Raw genomic sequence first — 27698 nt, 5'->3', positions numbered from 1 at the left:
TCACCTCTAACAAAGTTGATCGCATTTTCCATTTCACCTCCTTCACAGCTTTTCTCTCTTCTTTAAGTATTCTGTGACAGGGAAATTACCATGGTTTCCCATTTAAGAGGTGGAGGGAACAACTGAGATGATCTAGAAACAAGCCTGTAATAGGCATCCACTGACACGGGAGCAGAGCTCTCGCCACATCAGCTCGGGTGCTGAGCCATGAGCCTAGCAGGAGCCATGGGGACCTGTCCAGCAAAGGCCTTAACTGGAAACTAATAAATAGCCCTGATGAATGCAGTGGAACCATTCCTATTCCCAAGGGGCCTCACCACTTTCCAGGTACAACTGATGCTCCCAAAACACCCTCACCCCCTTCCAAAGCTCCTGGCTTGCTGCGGGAGGCTGCGTGGAGAGGACAAAGGCAGCCCTGAGCGGCACCTTGCCAAATTCATTGGCAACCATGTAAAAGGCATGCGGAAAGGTTCAACAATCAGTCACTAAAAGCCACCTCCCAGGAATGCCCTCCTACCTCTCTCTTCTGAGCAATGCTGCCAGCTCCCTGCTGCAGCAGCCCCGTGCCTCACTGGGTCTTGGGTGAAGCAGGGTAAGAAAACCAAGAGTTTTCAGCCAAGCATTCACTGCAGGTAAGTAACTTACGTAATTTGAGGCCAGACTATGATTATCACAATGTAGGAGAAAAGAAACAGAGCTACTAGTTTAATGGTCCTGTTGGTTATTTCAGATTTCAGTAAAAGAACCAGACTTTGCCTAACTGGGTGCTTGAGGTCTGACTTTGTTTCTGTCCATCGCAAGGACTTCATCTCATGAAAAGAACTCCCAGTGTTACAGCATAAGCTTGTCCTGCATACAAGAAATGCTGACTTGTGTTTTACAAGCTAATTAATTTTATCAGAGAAACCTAGTTAGTATCACCCCACTTTTCATCTGAGAGAAAGAGAGAGAAAGAGAGGAAATGAGAGCAATTGGTGAATAAGAAATCAGTACAGTACAGTTAGGCTTATTATGCTTGTCAGGGTGCAAGTACAGGGATTTAATTGGGAGTACTGGTAGGCATGCTCGGGCACCTTTGAACCGTGTCACATTCTTAATGACTAAACAGTGAAATTATTAATTATTAATTAATAATTTAATTGAACGGTGAACAATTAGAACTGTTTTTGCCATGGCCATCATGCAAGTCAGATTCTCCACTTTTTCCAATTGCCTTAATTTCCATGGCTGCTTCCTGGTGGGGGGTGGACGTGCAAACCCGCGCTCGTGTTGGTGTCTGCTGCTGCCAGAACCGCACGGACACTGTCATGTGCATGTCCCCGACTGTGGGTGTGTGCATATTTGGAGCTTAGGAAATCTGGCCAGGAGAGCTTTTAGAGAACAACTCAGCAGACAACATAGGAAGTCAGCAGAGAGGAGAAGACTAATGACAATGGAGAGACACAGCAAACCATGGCGGTTACACTTGGCCTAGCGAACCACTACTGGACCAGCAAAGCCAGTAGACAACAAACAGGTGAGGCAGAAAGCAAAGAGCTCCTTCAACTTCTGCAAAAAACAACAACAACAACAACAACAACAACAACAAAAACAAAACAAAAAAAAACCCCACAACCCAAAACCAGTAGAGAATGGGGAAGAATCTGCCTGGGACTCACTATAGCCAAGAAAGGATGAATTCTCTCAAAACCCTTTTATAGTCTTGGTTGTGTTGAGGTACTTTGGTAACTAATCAACATGTCTATGACTTTGTGAAGCTTTGGAAAACTTGAAAAATTACATCTCCGACTTTCTCTCCGTATTTACTATTTCAAAACCTGTAGCTGCAAGACTTATTGCAAGAGATAATTAACACCAGCTGTTTCACCAGTTGAGACTCCGTTTAGTATATAGCATGGCATTTATTTGTTGGCTGTAGTCTGCCTGGGTTGGGAAATGAACCTGACATTAGAGATATATAACATCTTTACTAAGATACATTCCTTCCTAGAGCTGATACTACTGTGCTGTCCTTTAAAAGTTACAGGCAGCCCCAAGAATCATGAGCATCCCCTTTCCGAAAGCAGGAAAGGGCAAGGTCCCTTACCATGTCCAATATGTTAGCCATCTTTCTTTTCTAATGGGAGACACTTTGGGAATTAGCAAAACACCTACACATCTTCGCACTCACTCCCATCTCAGCCTGAGATAAACAACCGAGAAAGATTTCTGCCCCCAGGGACAGCTTCTGGACATCAGACTGGAGATAACGAGATCAAATTCATCTCTGGTGAAATTCCACTGGCTTCCGCCGCATTAGACCAGAGATTAATTTGACCCACAGATACATTAAGAAAGGATACAAAGCACAAACGGTATTTTATAAAAAAGAGAAAGGGGAGAGGGAAATTCAAGGGAGACACTGGATCCTAGCCCAGCAGGATTCAGCCCAGCCCGCTCCACCCTCACATCACCAGGCACAGTGCGTGTTGCCGGTTACCTTTTTGCTTACTGACTTTCTTTACTGTCATTGCCGCTTGCCGCTTTTGATTTTCAGAAATTTCAAAGCCTGAAAAAGGGAACACGGCAAATACAATTCAGAAGATTGCTTACAAAGCCTCTCTTTCTTTCGGGGAGGGGGGAATTTTCTGCACTGTTTGGCAAACGCAGAGCTCCCTAGGTGGCAAAGCATCACCCAGCGGGCTGTGTGTACAGGAAGGTGTTTCAACAGAAAGCAAATCTGCCTTGAAAGGACAGGCCTGCTTATAATCTCCCTTGTGCAGGGTCTGTATGGAAAGTAAGATTAGACCCATTATTATTTATAATTATTATACAGAGGATCATAAATACGCCCAGTACTTTACAGCTGTGCAACACAAACTGAGCCTGAACTGACCCTTGTTGCAGTCAATTTCTGGGCCGATGCTGAGGGAAGGGCATGGCTGATCAGTCACCAACTCGCCACCTCCCTACCTCTAGCCAGGGCAGAAAGGAGGCAGCCAGGAGACTCTGGGTCAGGAGGCCCAAGAGTTCTGTTTCACACATACTCAGGTCCAGGCTTGAAGCTATGGGCTGAATTTGCTCGCTGAGGGCCAAAAATACCACTGACTGAACTGGAAAGAGATCTAATTCATGGCAGTGAGAGCAGCCAAGGACACCTGAACAAGGTTTAACTGTAATGCTACAATTAAAAAAATGTGGGCTTCTCCAACAGTTGGGGCTAAATTAAGCATTACCAACAGCCTCCTTTGAGATCCATTTCATATTTCTCACCTATCTTTTCATCTTCTTTTACCATCTTCCTTTCTTCTCTGAAAGCTCTGAGCCATCGCAACTTCTCCTCCAGTTTCTTGGCAAAGAATAAGTGCATTTCCTCAGTCTCCTTGTTATGAAGTTTGAAGGCATTCTTCATGCTGACATTGAAGTCATCGTCTCTCCCATCTTCTATATCTACCACTTCATATTTATCCATGTCTATGCGACCTTTGTAATACAGAATATCTCTTCGTATCAGGTCCTGCAGAGACAAAAAGAGAGATGGGCTGATTGTAAGGTACTCACGGAGCCTGAGCTCAGCAGGGAATTCACAGGAGGGCTGAGGAAAAGAAAGAAGCAATGGTGAAACAGAGTCAGAGTCTTCCGACCTCGTCTGCTGCGAATGTATTTGTTGCTGACTGAATGAACAGAGGAAACACAGAGAAAATAGAACAAAATACAAATCCTCATGCTGTGAAATTTTGCTTACAGGAATGAAAAACCACCTTTGAGCAGACAGTGCCCTTCCATCATCTCCCATGGGTTCAGCGCCTTCTTACTGAGTGCAAGGTACTACACCTGCTCCACATGACAGGAGCCTGATGGGATTCCTGCGCTGCAAAAAAAAAGGCTGCATGTAGAGAGAAAACTTGCAAAATCAGCTTGTGCCTGCTTGGCACTGCAGACCTGGGTCCCCCTTTTCCAGATGTGCTCTCAGTGTCAGGGGAGATGGGTCTCTGCTGCTTTTCTCTGGCACCAATTTCCCATTCTTACATTGGTGAGAAAATCCCCTTGATTCTCTGCTCAAAGAACTCTCAAACTCTATCCCATTATAACCTACCTTTAACCTCTTGAGCCAGCTTAAATTTTTGCTTTTTCCCTCCTTGGTGCTTATAATCTTTACGACCAAACCTGGTCATCTTCACCTGCTTTCTAAACTGATCATTCCCACCCCCTTGTCTTTCAGCAGCGGCTCACTCTTCTCCATCAGGAAGAGAAATAATCAGAATTAGCCTTCTGCCACTGAACCAGCACGGCTGCGTGGTCGTAGCAGCAGGGAAACGGCAGAAGGCAGATGTAGCACTAAAAGCGCTGTTTTGAGAGGACTGTGTCAACGGCTCAATCACAAATGTGAAATTGTGCTGATTAACCGTAGTAAAAGACAGACAGCTCCCTGTTTTCCCCCCTCCCTCTTTGTGCTTCTTTTGGTTCTGCCCATCAAATTTGGTTCTGCCTTTCATGGAACTGTTCCTGATTTGTACTGGCGTTACAGGAGCATTGGCTTCTTTCATGGAACAGATAGCGAAAAATGATTATCAGAAAGCAGACTATTAATTACATCAAGTCATGATCAGGGTGTTTCAAGTGACAAGACATACATGCCATTAAGATTGTCTCCCTCCACCCATTGTAAAAACCCAGTATTTAGGTATATTTAATTAAATTTAAATTTTTTTTTTGTTTTTGAAAGTGCCTAAAGATAAATGTTACGTCAAAGGATTCATTTGAGAGGAAGAAAATCATTACACAGCGTTTATTTACTCAAGTAAGCTTTAGGAGTGAGGGCTTTCTTTTTTTTCAAAGACAAGCAGTAGGTATTGTTTTAAACAAATCATTCATCTCAAAAAATAAGTTGTACGTCATAGTTTTTCAACACATTTGTTTATAGATATGCCAGACAGGGCAGACTATCACGAGTCAGGGCACTGCCCAGGAGCTTGGAGTCTTTATAATGTGGCCCACTCCTCTAGAATGTTCTATAGAGGGAAAAAAGTATCTATTAACTACCATACTGCACAAATACCTTCCTCCTGGATGAAGGCTTTGAGCAACGATGCTGTCCAAAACGTAAGACAAGGATATTTCAGGCTGAACATGCAATCGGTAAAGCTTTTCAGCATTGCCCTAATTTGGAAAACTGCTTCTATCTTCTTCCTCTGTCCCCACCAAAACGCTGAGAAAAGGTTCCAAAGCATCACTAAACTTGTTCAGTTACATCAGTACTGTGCACTGGTTTACATTTTAGCCTTGGACTAGCTCTTAGAAACAGCATTCATCTTCACCTCGTTCTCAAAGAACTCAATAACAAACTGCACTGGAAAAAAAGAGATGCGCTCCTTAAATTAGTGATAGCCACAAATATTCCTCTTCACAGAGAAGCGGCCGACTCACTGCTGAGGAAAACTTCCAGAAGAAAGCAGACTGTCCTCGCGAGGCAGGTGAAGTAGGATCAAGCATACTGTCTGTGCAGCACTGGTGACTAAGTAGAGATTTGTTCATAAAAACCTTATGAAAATACATAATCACAAGCCTCCTTTTCGCCTGGTGCTGAAAATACCACGCTCCGTGCAGTACCTTTTTGCAGGCACATACGTACTGGATGTCTTCTTTTTTTCCTCTCTAGTTTAGCACACATTATGAGCTACTTTTAATAGCTAAGCAAACGCCCTAACAGCATTATGCGGGTGCTACGCTTCCAGGGGGTGTCTGGCTGAGCAGCTTTGCTGCGGCGCTCCGGGGGCTGCAGGTGCTGCTGAGCATTGGGTGCGAAGGTAACGGTGTTGCCTAGGAGTTACTGGAGGAGCAATAAGGAGGTAATGGAATCGCACAAGTGCTTTCGGAAGATTATTGTTGGGGAAAACGCAATAGCAGGAAAGAACAAGCTCAGCGATCAAGAGCGTTTGTGGAAAACACACAAGGAACGCCGCAGCTCTGTCCTTGAGCATTAAATAAGCGCATGGGGAATCAGGAAAAGACAACAAGCACCAAGCTCCTGCCTGCCACTTTTACTTTCATTTCGAGAAGAAGCTTTTCAATAACAAGAAAAAATGAATCATCTTCCATCGGCCTCCCCAGAGCTCAGCCTGGCAGCAATCCGCTGCTGGAGAAACGGCCCCGGGGGGACGCCCCGAGGAGAGGGTGCACAGAGAGGATGAAGCCATGCAGAGGTCCAGGAGGGAGCTCAGAGCCAGCCCCAAGTGGCAATCAGTGCCCTGTGCTGATGGAGCACTCCTTTCCTGCTTCCACAAGGGAAGAACCATTCCCCACTCACTGGCTACAGACTCTAGTATCCGTACCCGAAGATTCCAAGGGACCCTTTTATTTCTCACTGTGGCAGAGCCCACAAACATCCCAGTGTGTGGCACATGTGTATGTACAGCTCATTACACCTCGCTTTGGGAAAGCTCAACCCATAGAGTAGATCCATACCTGTACCTGGGTACCATCATTTGGGATGGCTTAGCTATCTGCTGCTACTTCTCCTTTCTTCCCCTCTCCATGCCTACACTCAGTAAATGGATATTATTTACTAACTGACTCAATTTTAACATCCATAGTATCAGAATGATAATAATCACGTGAACCACAGATATTTTATCACACATGTTCTTACAGGTCTTAAATAAAAACATGTATTACTTAACTTCTTGTCAAGCATGGACATCTTCAAATGCACTTAGATGGCAATGCAATTGGTTCCAACAAAATTTAGGAGCTCATCTGGGCTACATAATTGGCAGCCGAGGCCAATGCCCTGTTTTAAGGAACTTCCTCTGCGTGTGGACCAGAAAAGCAAAATTCAGGACAAAAGCAGGAAATGAGAGCAGCACTGCTGTGCTCACTTTGTCAGAAGCAGGCTGGAGGGCTGCGGCAGGGCAGAGAAATGAGCCCTGTTGCTCTGCACACCGTGTCTGCCGTGCACAGGAATATCTCTCTTCAAGCACGTGAGCTGAACCAAACAAGCACGCACAAGATAAAGGAAAACAGATGTGTGGTGGAAGATGAAAAGAGATTGCTTAAATGGGCTGGTAAGTGCTACATGTCAGAGGGACAGAGCAAATAGGTGCACGCAGATGGAGATTTATCAGCGAAGGAAGTAGCTGCACTGGCAAAAGGAGCTCAGGCTTAGGGGACAGCAGAAACTGCAGCTAGGACAGTGCTACTCCTGATCACCCCATGGATACCATATGAGACAGTCAAGAGGAAATTACTGAACTACAGTAATTGGTTTTGTCTCCCTGCTGCTATATTAGTGTAGTATTATCTTGCATCCTGGCTATAGCTGAGCCAGCATGAAGACCAGTTGCTTTACACTGCCCAATTTTAAATGTCACACCAAAAAAAAAAAAAGTTAAATAAGTGCAAGGAAACGTAGAAAGACAAAAAAAAAAAAGATTCTGAAACCTTGATCAGTGGGGAAAGGCCAAAGAAATAGAGCTGTTAATCCAGAAAGAACATAAATGAGAAGGAACGTGCTATCAGTATTCCAAAAATGTGAAAACTTCTTCAAAGAGATCAATTATTCTCCATTTTGATTGTGGCTTGGCTTAATTTACTATAAAGAATAGAAACAGATACTTGGAAAAAGATCTTTCCAGCTCTAAGAGTAGCTAAGCACTAAAACAGACAAAATAGGGAAGTCTTGAGACAGCATTCCTTGGAGATTTTCAAAAATAGGGTTAGATAAACATCCGTCAGAGAAGATCTGAGTGCTCTTAATCCTACAAGGGAATAGCTCATCTCCTGGGGTCCCTCCAGCTCTGTGTTTTGATGTGCCTAAGAGAAAGGCGACAGATGGAGAAGAAAAGGGAGGAGAGCAGGTAGGATTATTGTGGACTTGAGGGGCAGTGAGAGGGAAACCCCAAGGCACTAAGTGGGACAGCAAACACAGGGAGCAGTGACATAAACCTGCAGTCTCTGCAGACTGCATCCAGATTGCATTGCATGGCTCTTAAGAAAATTGATGCATTTAGGTCATTTGCACTTATTTGTCTAAATACGATCTTTTTTACCCTACAGCTTCTGTACATTCTTTTCCTTTTCTCTAGCTGAGGTTAATTAAACTCTTCAGAATAAAACGCTCTGCAGTCTGCTCACATAATACATACTAAGAATCTACAAGGAAAAGATGAAGCCCCCCCAAAAAAATGTTTGATGGGAGCACAAAACAAAGTTGTGACACATTACATAAACCTACCATGGCTCTGCTCTCTGCGTTTTGTTCTCGGAGCTTTGCAGTGCCCGTGCTGCAGTGGTGCTTCCAGGAAGGACCTGTCCCGTCCTCCTGGACTGGAACTCACCCTGCTTGCTTCTCTCTCTCCAAAGGGGGAAGGCAACTTCCTCTAGCTGGGCTTGAAGGAAAAAATCTGACCCATGTCTGTCATCAGGAAACCAAGGCTGGTCTTTAACACGAAAATCTGAAGCTATAACGTGTCTTCCACAAGGAATTACACACCTACCCCCAAGTTATTACACCAGATAGAGCCATCTGGATAAAGAACTGCACCTGTAAATCTGACTGTTCGATAACTCTTACTGCAGTGCTGCTTCCTCCTGCTCGCTAGCTCTAATCCATCACGTTTTCCTGCCGCGAGGACCCGCAGCCGCGCGGGCTGGCGCTGCCTCTGCGTGCAGGAGTTGTGCAGTGCCCTGCAGGAGCACCCTGCTGCTGCAGAGCAAAGAGAATATTAATCACAGGGAGGGCAATCTGCCTGCAAAATGGCTTCAGAATTAGAAGCTATTTAAGAGATTAAGCAGGAAGAAATTTCCTCCTCCATCACGGGCCACAGCTGAGCACTCATTGCATCAGATGCCCACATTCCCTCACTCAGGGCTGTTGTTTTTGGCAGAAAAGGGCACGCTGTATGTTTCACATGCATGGCAGGCAAGGTCTGGGGTGAGTTCTGCCTGGAAAGAGCTTGGAAAGGGATGGGGAATAAGTGAGTCCCTTTCTGGTGCAAAGATCCTGTGCTTCCTTCCCCTAACAGTCCCAGTGTGGGACTTGGGGCTGGGTAAGGACTAACAGGAGCTGGAGGGACACAGAGGAGTTGTGCTTTTGGGATTTACTGCAGTGGGCAGGCTTTCAGTCACTTCAGTGCTTCCTGCAGCACAGGACAGCACAGACTGACTTGTAGGTACTGGGGAACAGAACAGATCCCTGGCTGCTCCCCAGGCAGCCTCTGGAGAGGACCTGGCCCAGCGCGTGTCCTGCACCTCAGCATGCAGCCACTTTCATGCCTTTCACAAACTCCTCCTATATAAGCATACAGGAAATACATAGGGGTAGATGGATATGGTGGGTGGCACGCCAGGAGGGACTGCGAGGTCCTAAGACGCGTTATGATTTGAGGATGGCCCATTTTTTCACGTTTACTCTATGCTAGGTCACACTCTACTTCTCATGCGTAAAACAAATCATCTGTAGAGCAAGAGCCATTTCCAGCCATGAGTCATTAGATCTCTTTATGAACTGACAACATAAAAGATGCCAACCCCAGAATAATCTGCTGCAAGTTTCTCATTCCCTGGTTACCAAGCCCTGCATGCTCCGATGGCACTCCGGGTGCCTGGGTGCCGCTGGGTCTTTGCAGTGCAACTCCCAAGGCTGCCAGGGACTCACTGCAGATTTAGCCAAAATCAACCCCTCCCTCATTTTCTCCCTAGCCCTCTAATAGGATAATGCTATCTTCTTATTTTACAGGGCAACTGTGAACTGCAAATACTTAGTCTTTCAGACACACATTGAAAACCCTTGATGGCATTTCTTTACCAACTCAAAGCCCTTGATGGCATTTCCCTACCAACCCAAAGCCCTTGATGGCATTACCCCACCAATCCAAAGCCCCCAGTGGCCATTCTTTACCAACCCAAAGCCTGATAAGAACAAGCAGCAGCACTTGCACCTGCTCCCAGGGCTGGAATGCTGTGGGCACTGTGCTGCGTATATGTAGAGAGTGCACGGCCAGGGCTTACCCTAAACAACCAGCAGTGGAATCACAACATCGATGAGGCAGCAAGGCAGCAGCATGCTCGGTGTAACAAGCAGCAGTCACACAGACTATCCCCACCCAGCAGCTGATGGGATCTTCAGGTATCACAGGGAAATGGGGACTCGGGGATGAGGCTGAAGGAAGAGGCCCTGCCGAGCAGGAAACTGGTGAAGAGCTGGGGTCGAAGAAGTCAATGAATAGTGAAGAGCTGATACTGAAATTGGTAACAGACTAAAACAGGGCCCATTATAATGACACCCAGACACCAGCCCCCAGTTTGGAAAAGGCTGAGCTGTGTTCTGAACTCGGCTGTAGGGCTGAGCATCCTGTGCAGTGACCTTCTGTTGACCTGGGCAGGGGGTGCAGAGCAGAATGGCATCTGCAGAGGGAGGGAGCAGGGTTTTTCCATTTCCTCCTGAAATTCGCCCTGGTTTTCCTGCCTGCCTGCTCTCCATCTCCGCTCTGCCCAGCCTGCCGTGAGCAATGAGCACATGGCATGCTGCCACTTCGCCATGTCTTTGGGTATCTTTAGTCATAAGGGCTTTCAACGTTCTTTGGCTTTTTAAAAAAAGACTCAGTGCCTACATTTTTAAAATCTAATTTACCTTAAAGCGACCCTTTGAAGAAAGCAGCACGGCCCGCTTGTCAGGAACACTAAGGACACAGCTTTCTGTTGCATTCATTCCTTTAACCTCGCCCCACTGCGGGCTGCTTTTTAGGCTGGGACAGTCACGCACTATTCTAACTGCACTGCACAGAGTCTGCTGCAGCACGGGGCCTCTGCTCTACCCAAACTTAGTGAGCCCTTTCCTAGGTTTTTGCCCTAAACATTCTTGATATCAGAAAATAAATCAAAGCCCTGCTGATGCCAGCAGCTGTGAATGCTGCTATCGCCCCGTCAGGCACTGTGGTTTGGGCTGAGCCAGCCTTGAGAGGGCACGGGGGATGCTCACTGAAAATGGAAGTGCAGTGAGGGATGGAGGGTGATGTTACAGCCCTGTATGCTGCCTAGGATGGGCCAAGTTGTAGTTGCCCCAGGGGCTACTATGTGAAGATTGGAGCCTGCAACCTCTGAGTTTGGGTTTACGTAACTCTTCCTGCACAAGGACAGCTGTGCTGGGGAGGTCGGCAGATTCCTGCCAAATTATTCAGCAATGTCTGTCTCCTGAGTTTGGTTATAGATGCTTGATTCATCCTTGCCAGCTCCATGAAGCTGCAGTGTGGGCTCCGAGTGGGGGAGGACTGGAGCCGAAAGCGTTTATGTGGAGATGCTATTTTTGCTCAATGTATTTAGTGGAACATCAGTGGCATTTTCATGCCTTGCTCCAGCTCAAGCCCAGTCATGCTGGATGCGAAGCAGCAAGGCGAGTGCCTTTCCAAAGCACTCATAGCAGGAAGGGATGGGAAGCCTTCTGCAGACACAGCCCTGGCTTGTCTGCTTTGTTCCCACGGCTGTAGAGCCGTGCTGCCGACAGGACACCGCAGCAGCAGGGTTGCATTTTCTGCTTTTGAGGTTTTGCTCGTGGGCCAGATTTAAACCTACTGCAATTCCAAGAGCGATAAATGAGGCACAGAGAATGCTGTAGAGCATCTTGCATTTCTATATAGTTACACGAGTAGGCTAAACCTGTTCCCTCTCAAGAACAGAAATCACAGATTCTGAAAGAGCCTCTAAATTCAGTCCTTTCTGGATTTCACCATTCCATTGGCAACAGCAGCCCAGAGCCTTCTCCTGCCCCAGGTGGAGGTGTCTGCTCCTGGCTGACCTGCTGCTCTCTGCCCACCCCCTGCATCCCAGTGGGCCCCCCACCCTGCACTGCAGCACCAGAGCAGCAGCACTGGCCTTTGTGCTCATCCTGTGCAGTGTCATTACCTCGGACTGCAGAACGCCTGCGAGTGCAGCACGCTGCCACGTCCCTGCACACTGCTCAGCACAGGGCAGCACACCTGACCCCACGGCAAGCAGACCTGGGCCCAGTGTGTGGCATTCTGTGGGATCTGTGTTGCTGGGAGGGACGGAGCAAGGGTGGGAGGTGCTGCAAAACTCAAGACTGTTCCCTGGGGGTGAAAAGCCACTTGAAGTAACAAGAATTGTCCCCATGCTGCGCTGTGTTTGCAAACAAGGTTTTCAGATAGCCCTGTGAGCACTGTTTGGCTGCAGTAAGAGCCGGGCCGTCGTGGTGGTGTGAAGATTATGTCTGTGTTTTAGCAGAAGTGATACAGAACTAGGCCTCCTTCCACTAACAGCGCTCAGAAATGTCTCTTTTATCTTCCTGTTTGGGAACTTGAACTGCAATGGAGTTTGACAGGATTATTTTATTTACTCCATTTCCTACAGCAGAGCTATTTCTGGCTGGCTATTGCTACTGCTATTAAGCTGCTCTCATTTTGCTTCCCATCCAACCTGCTTTGCTGCTGGAGCTCAAGGGAAGACAGCAATAGCAATAACCCACAAACTGGAGTTTACATTGCATCTTGATTGCAAGAGACACACAAAAAGTGCAAGTGAAAGCTCAATGTGTTTCATGCTGTCAGTGATATTTTCATGCTGTCAGAAAAACACACAACACGGAGCCCCATCAGGGGCTGCTCTACCATGGGGGAACGGAAAGCATCGTTTGGTGCAGGAGCGTGGTGAACCCTTCCCACTTCCCGTTGTCCTTCCAGCCTAATGCCACAACACTCGAGAGCCTGGGGGATATCCAAACTGTTACCCCAAACAGAAAAAAGGAGATGCTCATCTACTACATGATGAGAACCTCAAGCATCCCCCGACACAGCAAGCTACGATTATAATTAACAGCGTGTGGCCCAGGCCTGGATGGTAAGTACTCTATGTTTTTCAAACTTAAAGCACCTCTATGTCAAACTGATAAGAAAAGTAGAACCTGTCCCATCTCTTAGCACTAACATCATCAAGCATTGACCTCATTTGTTGGTAACTACAGTTAATGCACCCAAATATGTATTCTTCTTTCCTGATCACAGAAACATGGTTAAGTCAAACCAAAGTCAGTGCTCACTTCCTACACAGTTTATTCCCTGCTTCCATTCAAAAGGCATTTTTGCCTCAGGGTAACGCCCTGCAGCCCATTCTGAAGACAGCACCATGTTGTCCTCATGGACACTGCAAAGTCCCAAATTCTGGTCCTGGAAACAACAGCAGAAAATGCATTTGGAAAATTTGACACTGATCCAATAGCCAAAAGTTACCCAGCTTTGCAAAGACAGCCTAAACCCTGAGCTCTCCCAGGGGCTCTTAGTCACGAGCTGCAGGCAGCTAGGCTAACTCAGCACACTGCTGTCACCACTGCTTCTGGAGGTGCCCTGCAGCCTCCGCCTGCCTCTGCAGCAGGTCAGCAGCCTGCTGAACGTGGGCATGCGTGTCACAGACATCGCGTCTGACTGAAATCTCACTTCCTAGGATCGGAAAATAATTTCCTGGTGATATTGGGAAGCGACCAATGCTGTCTCTGATGGTGCAATCTGAGCCAGAGAAATTTATCTGTAAAGCTCAGAAACCAATTTTATTTGTGAACGTTTCCCCCCATAAGTTGCTTTGCAAGACGGTTACCAAAGCTGGGAGCTGGCTGCCACAATACCAGCGCCTCCACCTGCTACTGCTGCTCTAACTCATGCAGCCTGTGTAACACAGACTTAAATATACCCACACTGGCAGAGATAACATCTGTCGGACACACCTGAGTGCAGCCTTCCACAATTACTCATTCTGACAAACAAGGTCTCTGTCTAAAGTCCCCTCGGTTACCAGGACGTGTTCGGGTCCTGTCACCCTGGGGCAGCGGAGCTCATGCTGGCATCCAGGGATGGGTCCGAGCTCTGCCCCCAGATGTGACTGATGCCATCACTGCTCTGATTTACCTGAGAGCTGAGCTATTGCAATAACCAGATCACTGTGGCTGTATTAATCTAGTCAAATAGTTCAGCGCGGTCCCAGTAATAACTGTATCAATGGCCATTCCTTTACAGGCAAAGCATCGGACAAGTAATCCCCCACTAGCCACATGCACATTTGCCCCAGCTTCCCTTGCAGAAGCCCTGGGACAAATCCCAGAGATAGGGATGTGAGGAAGGAGGAGCATGCCTGGGGGCAGTTCCCAGCCCCCCTCACCCCTGGTACGTGGTGACAACAGGTAGTGATGGAATCCCAGCTTGCAGAGAGCTGTGGATGCCCACAGATCCAAAAGCCGAGGCAGATGCTGAAACTTTGAAATGTTTGGGACGGATTGCTAAGCACAGTGAGTGCCTATCGGTGAGCTCCTGCCTGCTGGACGGCTGCAGGCACACCAAGCAGGGCCGAGATTGCCACGAACTTGGGAAGAACCGCCCTGAGAGTTAGCCTCCCTCCTAGGAACGTCCCAGCCAGATCAGCTCACAAACAAGCTCAGAACAACGCCACAACCTCACATTTTCAGCCATCAACAGAAAGAGGGGGATTGCAAAGCCTCCAGAAAGCAGGTCACAGTCAAAGCAGAGGGACGTTTATATGGAAGTACAGTAACTGCCGCTGAAAGCAGATAACTGGATACTAGAGAACCTGCCATAGCCAATAGCGGATTGCTCAGGCACAGGCAATACCGGATTGGGGCAGCAGGAAAAAGAAACATGGCAGTTCTTGGTAGTGTAGGACAGAGTCCTGCTGAAACCCTCCCAGGCCATCTGCCTGCATGGCTGACAGAACAACCCCTATCCAGCACGTGAGCCGCGGGAACAAGGATGGCTTTTGAGACTGTGCCTTATCCTTAGAGAAACACACGGCAGCCAAAGTGAAGCACAGCTCCCTAGCACTGACACTGGCACTAACCTCTCAGCCTAGAGGGCTAAGTGCATCTCAGGCAGTTTCTGCCGCACAGAAACGATCTCATCACGCCCTGTGTGAGGCAGCGAGCAGATCCCAGCAGTCTGCACTGAGCTGCTGCGTGACAACTTTAGTACGCAACCGAGTTCAAAGCGAATGACAGAGAACACCAACTACCAAAACTGTCACAGAGCTTATGAAATCAAACTGTCTCTGTTCCATCAGAAAAACTCATGAATCAGTAGCTGCCCAACCGCAGCATCTATTTGCATTAACTGGAGAGAGCAGAGCTGCAGCAGCTGCAAACACCTGCAGGATGCAAAGGTGGGATGGTGGGCAGACAGCGGCAGTGAGGACCTGGGGGTGGGAGATCTTGTTTGAAATGTGCTCTTCTCTTCCTAAGACCTCCCACAATATGTAGCACGTTTTCATCAAAGCAGTACATCTAAGAGATATGCAGATAAGAAGTTTTAGTTCCTTATTTATATTAAAAATCTCTTTTGACCAATGAACAGGTAACATTCAGCTATTAGAATTCAAAAATAAATACATATTCTCAAATAGACTACGTCATGATAAAGAACGTGTTGCACTGACTAGCGTGTTGTATCTAAAGGAAAGCCAATATGCAGAGGATTTTCTGAAGGGGGAGGTTCCCTGGGACGTGCCACAAAGTTTTGATCAGACCCGATGTCAACATAGGTCAGGTTGGCTGTCAGTTTTCTCACCGCTCCTACCTGGAAGATCAGGAGCGCTGTTCCATCAGCTGCTTTGGAAGCCTGCAAGGACTCCATTGCCGGGCATACAAGGCAGAGGAGCTGGCAGCCCTGGGCTGGTCCAGACTCTGAGACCTTCTGGAAATCTGCACCTTGAGCTTTTAGCCGTGCCCTTCTGGTCTCAAACAACTTCAGTTCCCTGAGGGCTCGTGCAAGTGGGACACAAAAGCACATCGCGAGCCACGTGCCACTCTCACACACTTTCACTGTGCCTGCTGCCAGGCTGCGCTGCAGATGGCCCTGAGCCACAGTGCTCTGCCCACCCCAGATGCAGCACCAGCACCAACACCAACACCAGCACCAGCACCGCACGGCCCCCGAGCTGCCTGCACCTCGCTGTAAGTGCCGCCTCGCTAAGGAGGCCCCAGGATCTCACCCTTGGGCCCTGGCATGGAGGGCACGCTGCCAGATGGCTGTGATCCGTAACAGCAGAGCCTGACACAGGATCAGGACAACACGGACGATAAAACAGTCCCGTTTACTTAATGTAGAATACGCGGGCCCCAAAACACAGGACAGTGATGCGGGTGTGGTGGTGCTTGCATACTGATCCCACCCCTGAGCCCCCCCAGCATGCTGAGAAATGCCAAGCACTCTCTGCTCACTCTGATGGCTGCGGAGATCCCAGCTCTGGTGTTCCTGGAAGGAGAGGAAGGCCTGACATCTCTCCGGAGCACAGCCTGGATGCTGCCTTATGGATCAGAAATTCAGGGTCACAGTCAAAGTTTAGGAGGTCAAGATTAAAAAATTAAGCCCCGCTGCATATTTGCAGACTCGCGTTGACAGCTCTCGGAACATCTGAGTTTGTTATTGTTGCTGTAGTTTGTTTTGTTTTTTTTTTTTTGTAACAGAGACGGGAGAGATGTACAAGGCACAACAACAGGGGGGTGGAGGGAAGCGCACGCATTCCAGAAGGCAAAATCTCAGTCAACCATGACTCAGGAGAACAAAGTGCCACCCACCGAAGGCGCAGGGCAGAGCCGCGCGGCAGCGGGCAGCGCTGAGTCAGGAGCCACCCACGCCACCCCTGGCTTCCTGCGGCCACGGGCACCCCCCGGGGGCTGTGTGCTGTGCATGTCCATCAGCTCGCCGAGCACATCCCATGTGCCACGAACGCAGCCCTGGGTGCATCTGCAGCCGGCCCTGGGAACTCCCTCTGCACAGCACTCTGCAGAGCTGCAGCACAAACAGCCACGATGTGCGGGCTGCTGGCGGGGAGAGGCACCCGGGAGCTGCGAGCTCTGTCACTTCACTCCAAACAGCTGTGTGGTAACTTGCTGGGATCACCTCGGTGGGACTGTGGCCATTCAGTGAGGATGCTGCTGCCTGACATGCCAAAGTACAGCTCACCTGTTGCTATCAGTGCTACAACACACTAGTTCTTCGCTCCCTTTCTCTTACCTTCGTGGTGGGTTTCATGGCGGAGATGTCCTCTATAAATCAGCGCAGCAGCCACATGAAGATGAGGCTTGAAATGCATTTCTTCCAGTGACACATTCACACCCTGCTACACACCAAGCTGCTGACTGACAGTTCTTCAACAGGCAGCAACCATCATTTTAATGCAGTAATTGAGCTGCCTGCCCAAGTGCCAGGCTTCATAGTTCATAAAGAAATTCTAGGTCTAGCTAATCCAAGATCATATGCTGCAGCCAAAACTCAAAAGTAGAAGTGAGGCAATGAGCCAAAATAAGGGGCACAAGAGAAAAAGGCATGAAATGAACAACGGGAGGCTAGATTTGCTGCTAGCATTAAAATCCCTCCGTCATGTTATACTCACCACCCTGTAATTCGGTAGCATGTAGCACTACCCGTGTCCTCCTCTGCACAGACAGCAAACAGCCACCTTGTCCTAAAAACCACCTTGGATCGGAAAGCCCATTCCCAGCATGTCCTTAGCAGCGCTGCTCGCTGCCTGGACGTCCTTACCTTCTTGCAGAGAACCATCTGGTGATCAAAGAGGAAGAAAACACGCTGCTGGTTCCGTCCGTAGGGCTGGTAAATCCAGGACATCTCTCCCGTGTAGATCAGCTCTGAGCTGCGGTCCAAGATATCGTCTCCCTGGAGGGCACAGAGAATGAGGCCGTGTGAACCACCGCTCCCAGCAGGGCATGCTTCTCTTTGTAGGATGCGGAGAAACAAGAATTAAATAAGATTTCGGTCCTTCTGCAGCTCTCAAGGCTGCCGTGCCTGACTTCAGGCCAGGAACTGGAGGTGGGGGATCATCCTGAAGGAAAGGAAATCAAGTAAGCGTGGACATTCAATGCGTGGTCATTGTGGTTCAGAGCACAGTGAGCAAAGCAGCAGCAGCAGAATGGTGGCTCCAGGACAGCCCCATCCCCACGCTGCACCCCCAGACCCAGCTCTCACTGCAGTGCCCATCCCATGGGCACCCCCAGCCCGCATCTCTCCCGGGCCCCACAGCCACCTCACTGCGTTCTCCCTTTGGAAAAGCATCCCAACACACTTGAGATGTCCCTTCGAGTCCCCTCAAGATGCCAGGCCAGCTCCCTGCACCACCCACCCTGGGGTGGTCAATGCTCCCCCCACACTGCTGCCTCCATCCCCACGCCTTCAGGCAATGACCACCCCCCTCCCACAGCGCTCTCGTTAAGAGTTCTGCAGCCTCCAAACCCCGCCAGGCCAGCTGGCTGCCAGCATGCCCCCACCCCATCTCAGCCTCTGGCTAACACTTGTTTTCCTCTCCCATTTTTTTTTTTTTTTAAGGATTTGTGAGCAGATGGTCTTGAAAACACAGCACTTTCTCTCCCACTCTCTGAGAGAACAAACGCAGTCACCCTCCACTAATTGGGATGAGCTGGACTTTTTAAAAAGTTAATTAAAATCTATTTATTAGAAATGGGTGAATTCACCACCACCTGCCCCGTGGGCATCTCAGTGCCTCGCTCCAAACACCACAGAAGGGAGCAGGATGACTTCAGCACAAAGGTAAGGAGCGGGATGGGGAAGCAAGTGGGAGAGGAGCTTTCCTTTATGTTTTTTTTGGCTCTGAAACTGGTGCAGTTCTGGCTCTGATACCAAACTAGAGCCAATTCTAGGACAAGAGCATCCCAAAATCTCAGTGAACAGCTTGTAAGGGCTCTGGGGCCACCCAGGCACACGTGCTTTTCTGGTCCCACTCACAATGCGGGTGCCAGAGCAAGCAGAAGCTCTCCCAGCCCTCGGTTCTCGGTGAGGATTTCAGACTGCAGGTAAATGTGTAATTAACCTCCCAGCATTGATTGGAAGCGACTGCCTGAGTCCCTGGGCCCTGTGACAACAGCAGCTTCATTAAGTCACTGCAGCATCATGCAGCAGCAGAGACTTTCAGGTGGCCCCAGCAAGGTGCTCATCCCCCTCTCCATCTCGCCCCATGGCTGTGCTGTCTGAGGGCCCCATTGGGGCAGCCTGCTTAGCACACAGGGTCATTTGGGATGACCCCAACGATGGGACCTCCTGGGCAGGCAGCAAGGCCCAGGAATGTGCCAGTCCTTCCTCCAAAGGAAACACACAGGCTCCAGAAACTGTGGGCTTCTCTGGCTAAACAGGAGCTTATCTGATGCAGATTCACAAAGCCCACGGATGGGAGCTTTTCTGAGAGGGGGCAAGCCTAGGAGAGGCTGTCTGCTAAAAATAGAAGAGCAGCTTTGTCTTTTACTCCTGTGGTAGCATCTCAAGCCTGAGGACATACAGAGGGCTCTGTAAACACTTCTACTTGATTAGCTGGATCCACACTGTGTAGCCCCTGCAAGCAATATAAAACAAAAAAATTCAGATCTGAAATGATAGGATTTGTATTGCATTTTCTATGCTGTGAAAACAATTTTTACATACAGTCTATAGGCTAGAAGCGAATGATTTCCAATGCTGGGTTAGCACATTTGGAAATGTCATAGTGCAGACAGTTTGGGACCAGCTCCGCAGCCCCAAGCAGCAGCCCCAGCCAGTAATAAAAAGCCTCAGGCCAGCCTGGTTTGCTCTGAGCATCCAGCTGCAAACAGAGGGCAGGGAAGGAAGCAGGGTCCCCTGTTCTGCATGCAATCACTCTTGCATGTGCAGGGAGCAGATGTGGGCTGGATGCACGCCCCATGCTCTCTCGAGCACTGCAGAGTGATGCCTATGTCCTGGGGCTCATCCTGCCTCCTGAGCAGAGGTCAGTGCTGCTGCTGCTATGGGAAGGCAGCAATCCCCAGCACCCCAGCTGTGCTATACAGACCACCTTGCCATAGGTGACCACCCTGCTATAGGTGACCACTCCGCTATAGGTGAGTGCACTGCTGCAGGGGAGCACCCTGCTATAGGCAACCACTCTGCAACAAGGAGCTGGGAGGAACCGAAGGGTTTTACTGATGTCACACAAGCAGTGCTGCTGGATGCACGCTCCTCGCTGTTACTGCCGGGCACAAAATCCCCTCTCCTAGTTAACATTCAGAGAGCAGGGCTCTCTTCTGCCTGACACTGCTGTTCTTTAATTAGAGATTGACAGGCTGATTAGCACTCTGGGCTACAGAAAGATCAGAAAAAAGGAAAGCGAGAGAAATGTTGTCTTTTTCATCAGGCTCCTTTTTTGATACCTTCTGTTGCTGGGAAAAAAAAATAAAGGAGGAAAAGAAAAAAGCAGAAGGATCTGTTTCAGTCCCTGTTGTGATTTTTCCCTGGGAGGATTTCTCATCAGGCTGTCCTCACTTTGAAAATAGCACGTTGGTTGCATGCATCTTTTTTTTTCCCCGTGTCATTCTTGGATTCAATAACGTAATATTAGGCCGAAGCCAACTATTATATATTACATAATTAAGGGCACTGAGTCTTGATTTAAAGGACCAGTAAATAATGAGAACAGGAAGAGATTTAAAAGGACAGTTTTCATTATATTTTGCAATTACGTATCCTTTACCCTTCATGTAAATTTAATACTCTTGCAATCTGCCAAAGTGGCAACCCACGGGAATCTCGGGTAGCAATATCTAGAAATCTGCATAAACCAAAGTAATCTGCTTAAATAGCAGGCTCAGGCTAATCGAGGCTGTGAGCGAGGCTCTGCCCTGCACCAAAAACCCCACTGCTGCCTTGGGACGGCTGATCCCTCCCAGGGACAGCAGCCACGGGACAAGCAGCCCGGCCACAGGTCCTTGCTCCAAGCAGAGCCGGGCTGAAGGGAGCAGCACCACGGTCTGCCAAAGCACACATCTGCTTCCCATCAGCACGGCAGCTGTGGCGGGCACTCAGCAAGCAAGGGTGCACTCAGGGCTGCAGCGGGCACCGCAGGCGCTGCCCAAGCAAATGGCAAGGCTGTAAATCATAGAATCACTGAATGGTTGGGTTGGAAGGGACCTCAAAGCACACCAGTCCCAACCCCCTCCCGTGGGGTGGCTGTCCCACACCAGCTCAGGCTGCCCAGGGCCCCATCCAATGTGGCCTTGGGCATCTCCAGGGCTGGGGCACCCACAGCTGCTTTGGGCAGCACTGCCACGATCTCACCGCCCTCTGACTAAAGAATTTCCTCCTCACATCTAACCTGCATCTCCTCTCTTAGTTTAAAACCATTCCCCCTTGTCCTATCATGATCAGACAATGTGAAACACTGCCCTCCACCTTTTCTTTAAGCTCCCTCTGGAGCAGCCCCGCACCGCGCTAGCACCGCAGCAGCTCTGCAGCACGTGGTGGGCTGGCAGCAGCCGGAGGAGGGCAGGGGCTGGCAGCGTGCTCCCTGCAGGCTGTGCGGGGCCCTGAGCAGAGTGGGTAGAGGAAGACAGGGCCATGCCACTCCTTCTGCCTCCCTCCTGCTTCTCAGGCACCTGTATAAGCAGCACTGCCCACACTGGGGCTGCAAGGACGTAGAAAAGATGATGGGCTTTGAGAAACTCATCTCTTTAGAGTGCCATTGTACATGCATTGTACACACATTGCCGGCTAACCTTTGAGAGCTGTAGCCCAGGATGGGCTCTGTTTGGCCCATTTCACAATGACCCAGAGCAGACCTTGCACGCTGCTCCGAGTGCTACAGCTAACTGCGTGCCAGCACTGCCTGCTGCCTTCACACGTTCCTGCTCTGATCTGAGGGCACTGAACCACCGGTGGGGGGATGGCACAGAGCGAAGGGAAATAGAGGCTGAGCATCGGGAAGCACTTCATAACCACGAGAGCTCTCAGGCACTGAAAGGTCTCGGCAGGAGGTGGTGGAAGCCCCATATTCCACAGCACTAACAGCCAAAAGAACAAAAGGCACTAGAGCATTCCTTGTAGGCAGGGCAGCATCTCCCCAGGTCTGTCGATACATCAGAAATCCACAACAAAAAGCGAGTCACACATGGCAACAGTCCAACAGTCAAGACCACGTTCCTACCAATTACACAGGAACACATTTCAAAGCGATCGGGGATTGTTTCTGATTTACAGCAGTCAATGAGATCAGAATTTTCCCTCCCGATTTTGCTCAGTCACTCCATGTACAAAGCCACCAGCGACTCCTCAGGCTTGGTGCCCCGGTGCCACAGCACCCACCAGCTGCCCTGCAGTGGGGCTGCCCTTCTCGGTGCCATTTGCAATGCACATCAGCAGCTCCCACTTACACGGCCACCTGAAAACAAGCCCTGGCCTTGGCAGCTGAAGGAAGTCCACATTTTTCAATTGCTGACCCTGGAATTCACCTTCACGGGGCCATGCAGAAAATCCTGAGGGATTAAAATGACTCCTGAAACGCACAGGCACAACTCCACGGGATGCAATACAACCCCTCCTGCTCAGATTAGCTAGGACATGCCCCCTGCTTTTTCTATTTGCTTTAGGATCAGCAATATGTATGCATTCCCAACAACACCCTCTCCTAGTGAGAATATGAGTACAAACACCTTGTAAACAAGAACATTTCAAATATTCATTCACTGAGTATTTGCTTGGTTTGGATTTTTTTCTTCTCTTTTAAAAATCTTTTTCCAACTTCTTATCACAGAACACAGGGAGATTCAGAAATTAGAAAACAATTTCAAATCAGAGCATCAACATTGTTAATACAGAGATGTTAAGGAAAAACAGAGACATTTTTCCAGACATTCAAACCACTTTACTCTTGGTTGCTACTGAAATAATCCATGGAGTGCAAAACACAGTAGTAATTAGGGATTATCTCCATCTTGTGCACTGGATAGATTTCTGGTGAGGGAGAGAAAATAAATGTTGGAGCTGCCTGTTTCTCTCCTTGTTCCTACTTCTTTGTACTTGGGGTCTGGTTTCTTTCTGTTTGTCTCAAGCAAGACTGAGCCATCCCCCAGATCCATGCTCCACTGCTTGCCTGCATGGCAGTGCCAGCTGGAGAGATCAGGAAGCCACTGGGACACACAAGGGGATGGGAAGGGAGTGCTTCTGGGTACTGAGGGTAATTAGAGGAGGATTAGGGCCACGGGAAGATGGAAGGGTAACGCTGTGGGTTCCTGCCTCTGTTTCACTGAGAGTTTAACTGGGTAAGCACTTCCAGAAGCTCAAAGTTGACATCGGGTCACCCTCTCTCAGCTGACTCTCCTCCTCCAAAGAAGAACTGGGAGTCGCATTCTACTCTCCGACCCAGATAAGCCGTGCACAATCCCCAAGGACTGGAAGAGACTGGGGAGATGTGCCAGAAAAGCCCTTTCCCACTCCCTAACAGCCCACCTGTAGGGGAAGAGGGCTGGAAGCCCTGCAGGCTGGCAAGGAAATCCAGCCCTGATGGCCTGGGAGAGGTGCTCTGCAGACTGAGATCATTGCATGGGGTTTTTGGATATCAGCAGCCCAGGAATGCTGTGCCTTCAGAGCAGCTGCGCAGATCAAGGACACACCTAAGCACCTGGCACTGCTTTTGATTTCTGCTCTCTTCCTGCATTACCTTATACGTCACTTCTGTGTATTCTGGGTTTGTTTTTGTGCACCCTTCTGGCCATTATGTGGGCATCTGTGCAGTGGGGTCTGATGACTCAGAGGTTGCTTCAGAGGACAGAATCAAGCAAAGTCCTCTGCTGGATTTAGATCTCATCCTCTATCGTTCCCATCCAAAACACAGTATAAGAATGGCGAGAATGGTGTTTTCCTTTGAACAAGGGCAGTAGCTGTATTCCTGTTGGATCCCTGAGTGGCATCAACAGCAGGTTCTGTTGTATTAGGAGAAGCTGAAGGACAATGCTGCAATACTGTGCTTAAAATTAGGAAGAGTAGTCAAAAAGCCCTTGGAAAAATGATTTGGCAAGTTCCTGAGGATAGGATGGAGATAAAGAATAGGTACAGCTAAGTAGGAATGAATTATCAAGGATATAGCTAAATAAAAATGAATTATCAACTGAGCCAATGGAAGAGAAGAAGAAACTGCTGTTTCACAGATCCTATGCGGAGGTCACCTTGGCTTTCCACTCGCATATGAATATTCACTGACTTGGAATTGATCCGTCCTTAATCTAGATTTATTTACAGTGAGGGTCGTGGCATTTCTTACAAACGACACACGTTAGCTCATCACACGGAATTACTGAAGGCTGAAGATACATCTGATGGTCCCGTGCCTCCCTGAGAGCAGTTTCCTAATGCTGAAAATGAGTCTGGGTGTCAGTATCTGAGAACTTTCTGCCCAGCAAACAACAATAAAGTAATCAAGCAAATCATCTGTATTCTCTGCTCTCACTGCCCGTCAAAATGTAAGAACCAGCTATGACTGCTGCATTTATATGTTTTATAAAGAGGCTGAATCTAACCTGTATTATAGCAACAAAATTATTCAGTCAAGGAAGATACACAATCACAATATGATGCATCTGCATTTCTTTTCCTCTATTCCCTGCCTTCCTAGATCATTTCCCAACAAACAAACAAACTCTGCAACTTCCCCACATACTGTAATTGATACAACGTGATCCCAGTGACTTGAATGTGGAGTTATTCCAAACCTTCATGACTGTAAGGAAGAAGGAAGGCCATTCCATCATTCCATCCATGTAAGTGTCCACTTGCTGAATACACGTATCGATGATTTAAAACAGAGGGTGATTTACAAACATGCTCACCTTTGCTCTGCTTTAAAAACCCAACTCGCAGGTTACATTAATACCATGATTCAAACAATTCAAGGATGAAAAAAAAAAAGGAGAACAAATGTTTTTTTTTGGATTTGCCTTGTCAAGCACATGGCAGAATGTGGCAGTGACGGTGAGGAATCCCCCTGCTGACTGCCTTGCCCATACTTGCAGCTCATTCATTATACACAACTACTCATTGACTTGGCTCAGAAATATCTTTAAGAGGATTCTCATTTTAACTGTGCAAATAGCATCTATAACTTCAGCTTAATCACAGCCTTGGCTTCTAATCATAAGACCAGTTTTCGCCATTTTTTTAACCAGTCACAACTTCTAGGGTTTTTTGGTACCGCTTTCCCTACTTCTTCCCCAGTCACAAAGCACAGAGTCAGAACACACTGCGTTTGATCCTAATCTCTCTCACTGCCAGGACAACAGCACTGCAATCACAGAAGTTACTGCAGCTTTGTGTCTATGAAATAGGAACAGAACTCTAGATTTTCTTCAAAATATCATTAATGTTTTAAATCTTAAGACCCATCTCCAAAGCCTGCAAATATGTCCCCTCTGCCCCCAGCTGAATCCCAGTTCCGAAGTCCTCTCCGACACATACCAAGACCAGGCTGTGTGAAATGAGCTACGTGGTGTAGGACAATCCCAACAGCTGCACGGAACGGACTTCATCCATGTTTACAGCCCCCTAACACAGGTTCCGTACCTCCCAGTCCAGAACAGACGCCTGCCACTGAGCTATCTTGTCGATGTTCTCCAGTCTCCGCTTCCGCTCGTTGATCTGCAGAGTCACGTTCCTCATGACAGCGAGGGCAGCAGCCACATACCTGTAGTCACTGTGGAACACAAAAGAGAAGTCCGTGAAGTGGAGCCCGATGTGCAGTGGAAATATACAGCAGTCTTACCACCAGCTGCATGATGTCACCATTCTTTTAGCAAGAAATGGAGGTAGGATTTGCCACTCGTTACTACAGCGCTGTATTTTTTGCATTGGCAGTGTCTTTCTGGGTCATCAAAAAAGGGCAGCTAGGCTGCAAACAAAACCTCATGTGTACGCATCATGGAGGCAGCAGCTTCTCGATGGCTTGCATCTGGGAGCCCTCTGAGAGGGGTCTAGCCTCTGCCAACCCAATCTGCAACAGCTGTGCACGTTACTCTTTAAAGATTTAAGGTGCTCGCTAAAGAGAATCCTAAGGGAAAGCCTGACCATTATGATCGGCTCTGTCCTTTAGGCTTGGATTTTCATGTTTTTAGGATGAACATTAGAAAATATGTTTTGCTTAGACAAGCTGGAGACTCTTCCAGGCCAGAAGGTGACTCCAGGAGAGCCCCAGAGCACTATCCAGTGGCATACACTCACACTGCAGACTTCACGTGAGCAAATCAAAACCATTCTCTCTTTTTCCTGGACGTGCCTGTGAGTGTGATAACACAGAGTGGGAATAGCTTCCCACCAGGGCCAGCAAAGATGATGATCAGTCTTTTCAAAAAGTGATGCTGAAATCAATGCTATTGATTTCCACCCTGTGCCTTCTTTTCCATTCCAGGGAACCTTAATGTTCATTTCAATCGGAAAGACAGACAAGGCCAGCTGCCGTAACACCACCATCATTTATTATTAACTTAAGGGCTGATATTGACTGCTGACTAATGAGAAAAACTGTGATCTTAGGCAGCTGCGGGGGGAATGGCTTTATTGATTATTGCTAAAGAATTGCACCGGTGACAGCTAAAATAGGGGTGGGTGCTGTGAATTAGAGACAAGCTTTAGATCCATTTCCTCATTTGATCCAAACAGGATAAATACTAAGAAACAAGCACAATACATGCTACAATGGAATATTATCTGCTATTTTGCCACATTTTTTTGGATGAAATCTTGAGATCAATTTCAATTTTTATTCAATTCTTATGTCAAAATTCAAGCTGGGTTAAAAAAAATCCTACAAAATTCCAAAGCATTGGGGCTGGTCCTTCAGCAAAGAGAAGGAGGATAGAGGATGGGCTGCCTGACATACACATCCCAGTGCACAGCGAAGGATCTGTTGCACCTTCCCTTCTGGGGCTATCTCTATGAAGCAGAAGCCTGGCTGCATAAGGGAGAAACTGAGCTATGCCTATGAGACACACTACTCTGGTCTTCAAAATACCCATGAGTTCTTGTAGGGAAAAAGGTCACTCACTAAGGACAGAAAGGAACTGTAGAGATGGGGAAAGGCACCGGGTATGGAGATAGTCATTAACGATCTCCATGCAAAAAAGGGAGACTGGTGTTAGTGCAGCCATTAGCAGAGTGTCCATCACGTAATGCGTTCACACATTCCTAATTCCAGCTCCAATCTGCAGCAGGAGCACTCAGGACACCAGCAAGCTGCACTTAGGATCTTCATACATTTACTTCACATTAAGCTGGTGCAAACCTTTAGGAGGTGAACAGATGTGGCTTTGTGAAAAATTCAAATGAACCAGGCTCGAAACAATGAGCAACTGAAGGGAGCCAGGCTTTGAAAGCACCCCCACGCCTGCCTCTGTGCCCAGTGGCCGGTGCCAATCAAGCTGGATTTTATCTCAGTAATGCTAATTCACTAATTCTAATGTTGTATTTGAAGAGAAAGCCCCGTGCACGTTCTTCTTTCACACAGTAATGAAGAAAGAGTCATGCCTGAACTTTTTGGGCTCCTAGCCCACGCCTGTGGCAGAGCTGGCAAAACTTAGAAGAAAAAATAACAGAAGCAGAGCATTTGGACAGCGAATTAATAACAGGACAGCACTGACTATAGCATTAAGGAAAATAAATAGTTTGTTGATTACTTTGGGAATACAGTGACCTCTTCCCAGGGGTCAACCAGGGTGCAATTCCAGACTCAGGCTATTTGAGGAGAGTGCTCAGGCTGCTGATTGCTGCTCTGCTGCCCTGAGCTGGCACAGGGAAAACACACAGCTCTACAAGCACAATATTAGTGAATAGGAGGCAGCAAAGAAGAGGAATGAAGTCTTCCACTCTCATATGAACCTAAGATTTGCTTTCATAGGGACTCCTGGTCCTTTCTGAGTT

At 48.1% G+C, this 27698-nt stretch overlaps 1 protein-coding gene across 7 annotated transcripts in view; it reads right to left on the bottom strand.

Moving 5' to 3' along the window:
- The window catches only part of ARHGEF9 (Cdc42 guanine nucleotide exchange factor 9), a 189848-nt gene that overhangs the window by 12096 nt on the left and 150054 nt on the right, over nucleotides 1–27698 (bottom strand). For all 7 annotated transcript variants that reach the window (XM_021405876.1, XM_021405878.1, XM_021405880.1 and 4 more), the window contains 4 exons: nucleotides 25350–25479; nucleotides 17529–17660; nucleotides 3253–3496; nucleotides 2480–2548 (listed from right to left, as the gene is read on the bottom strand). In XM_021405876.1, the coding sequence (XP_021261551.1) occupies nucleotides 2480–2548; nucleotides 3253–3496; nucleotides 17529–17660; nucleotides 25350–25479 (575 nt within the window). The remainder of the gene's footprint in view (nucleotides 1–2479; nucleotides 2549–3252; nucleotides 3497–17528; nucleotides 17661–25349; nucleotides 25480–27698) is intronic.

The sequence above is a fragment of the Numida meleagris genome, chromosome 8, assembly GCF_002078875.1.
Source record: "Numida meleagris isolate 19003 breed g44 Domestic line chromosome 8, NumMel1.0, whole genome shotgun sequence".
Lineage (NCBI taxonomy): Eukaryota > Metazoa > Chordata > Aves > Galliformes > Numididae > Numida > Numida meleagris.
Note: the sequence above shows the minus strand (reverse complement) of the source record. Positions and strands in the feature narration are given on the sequence as shown.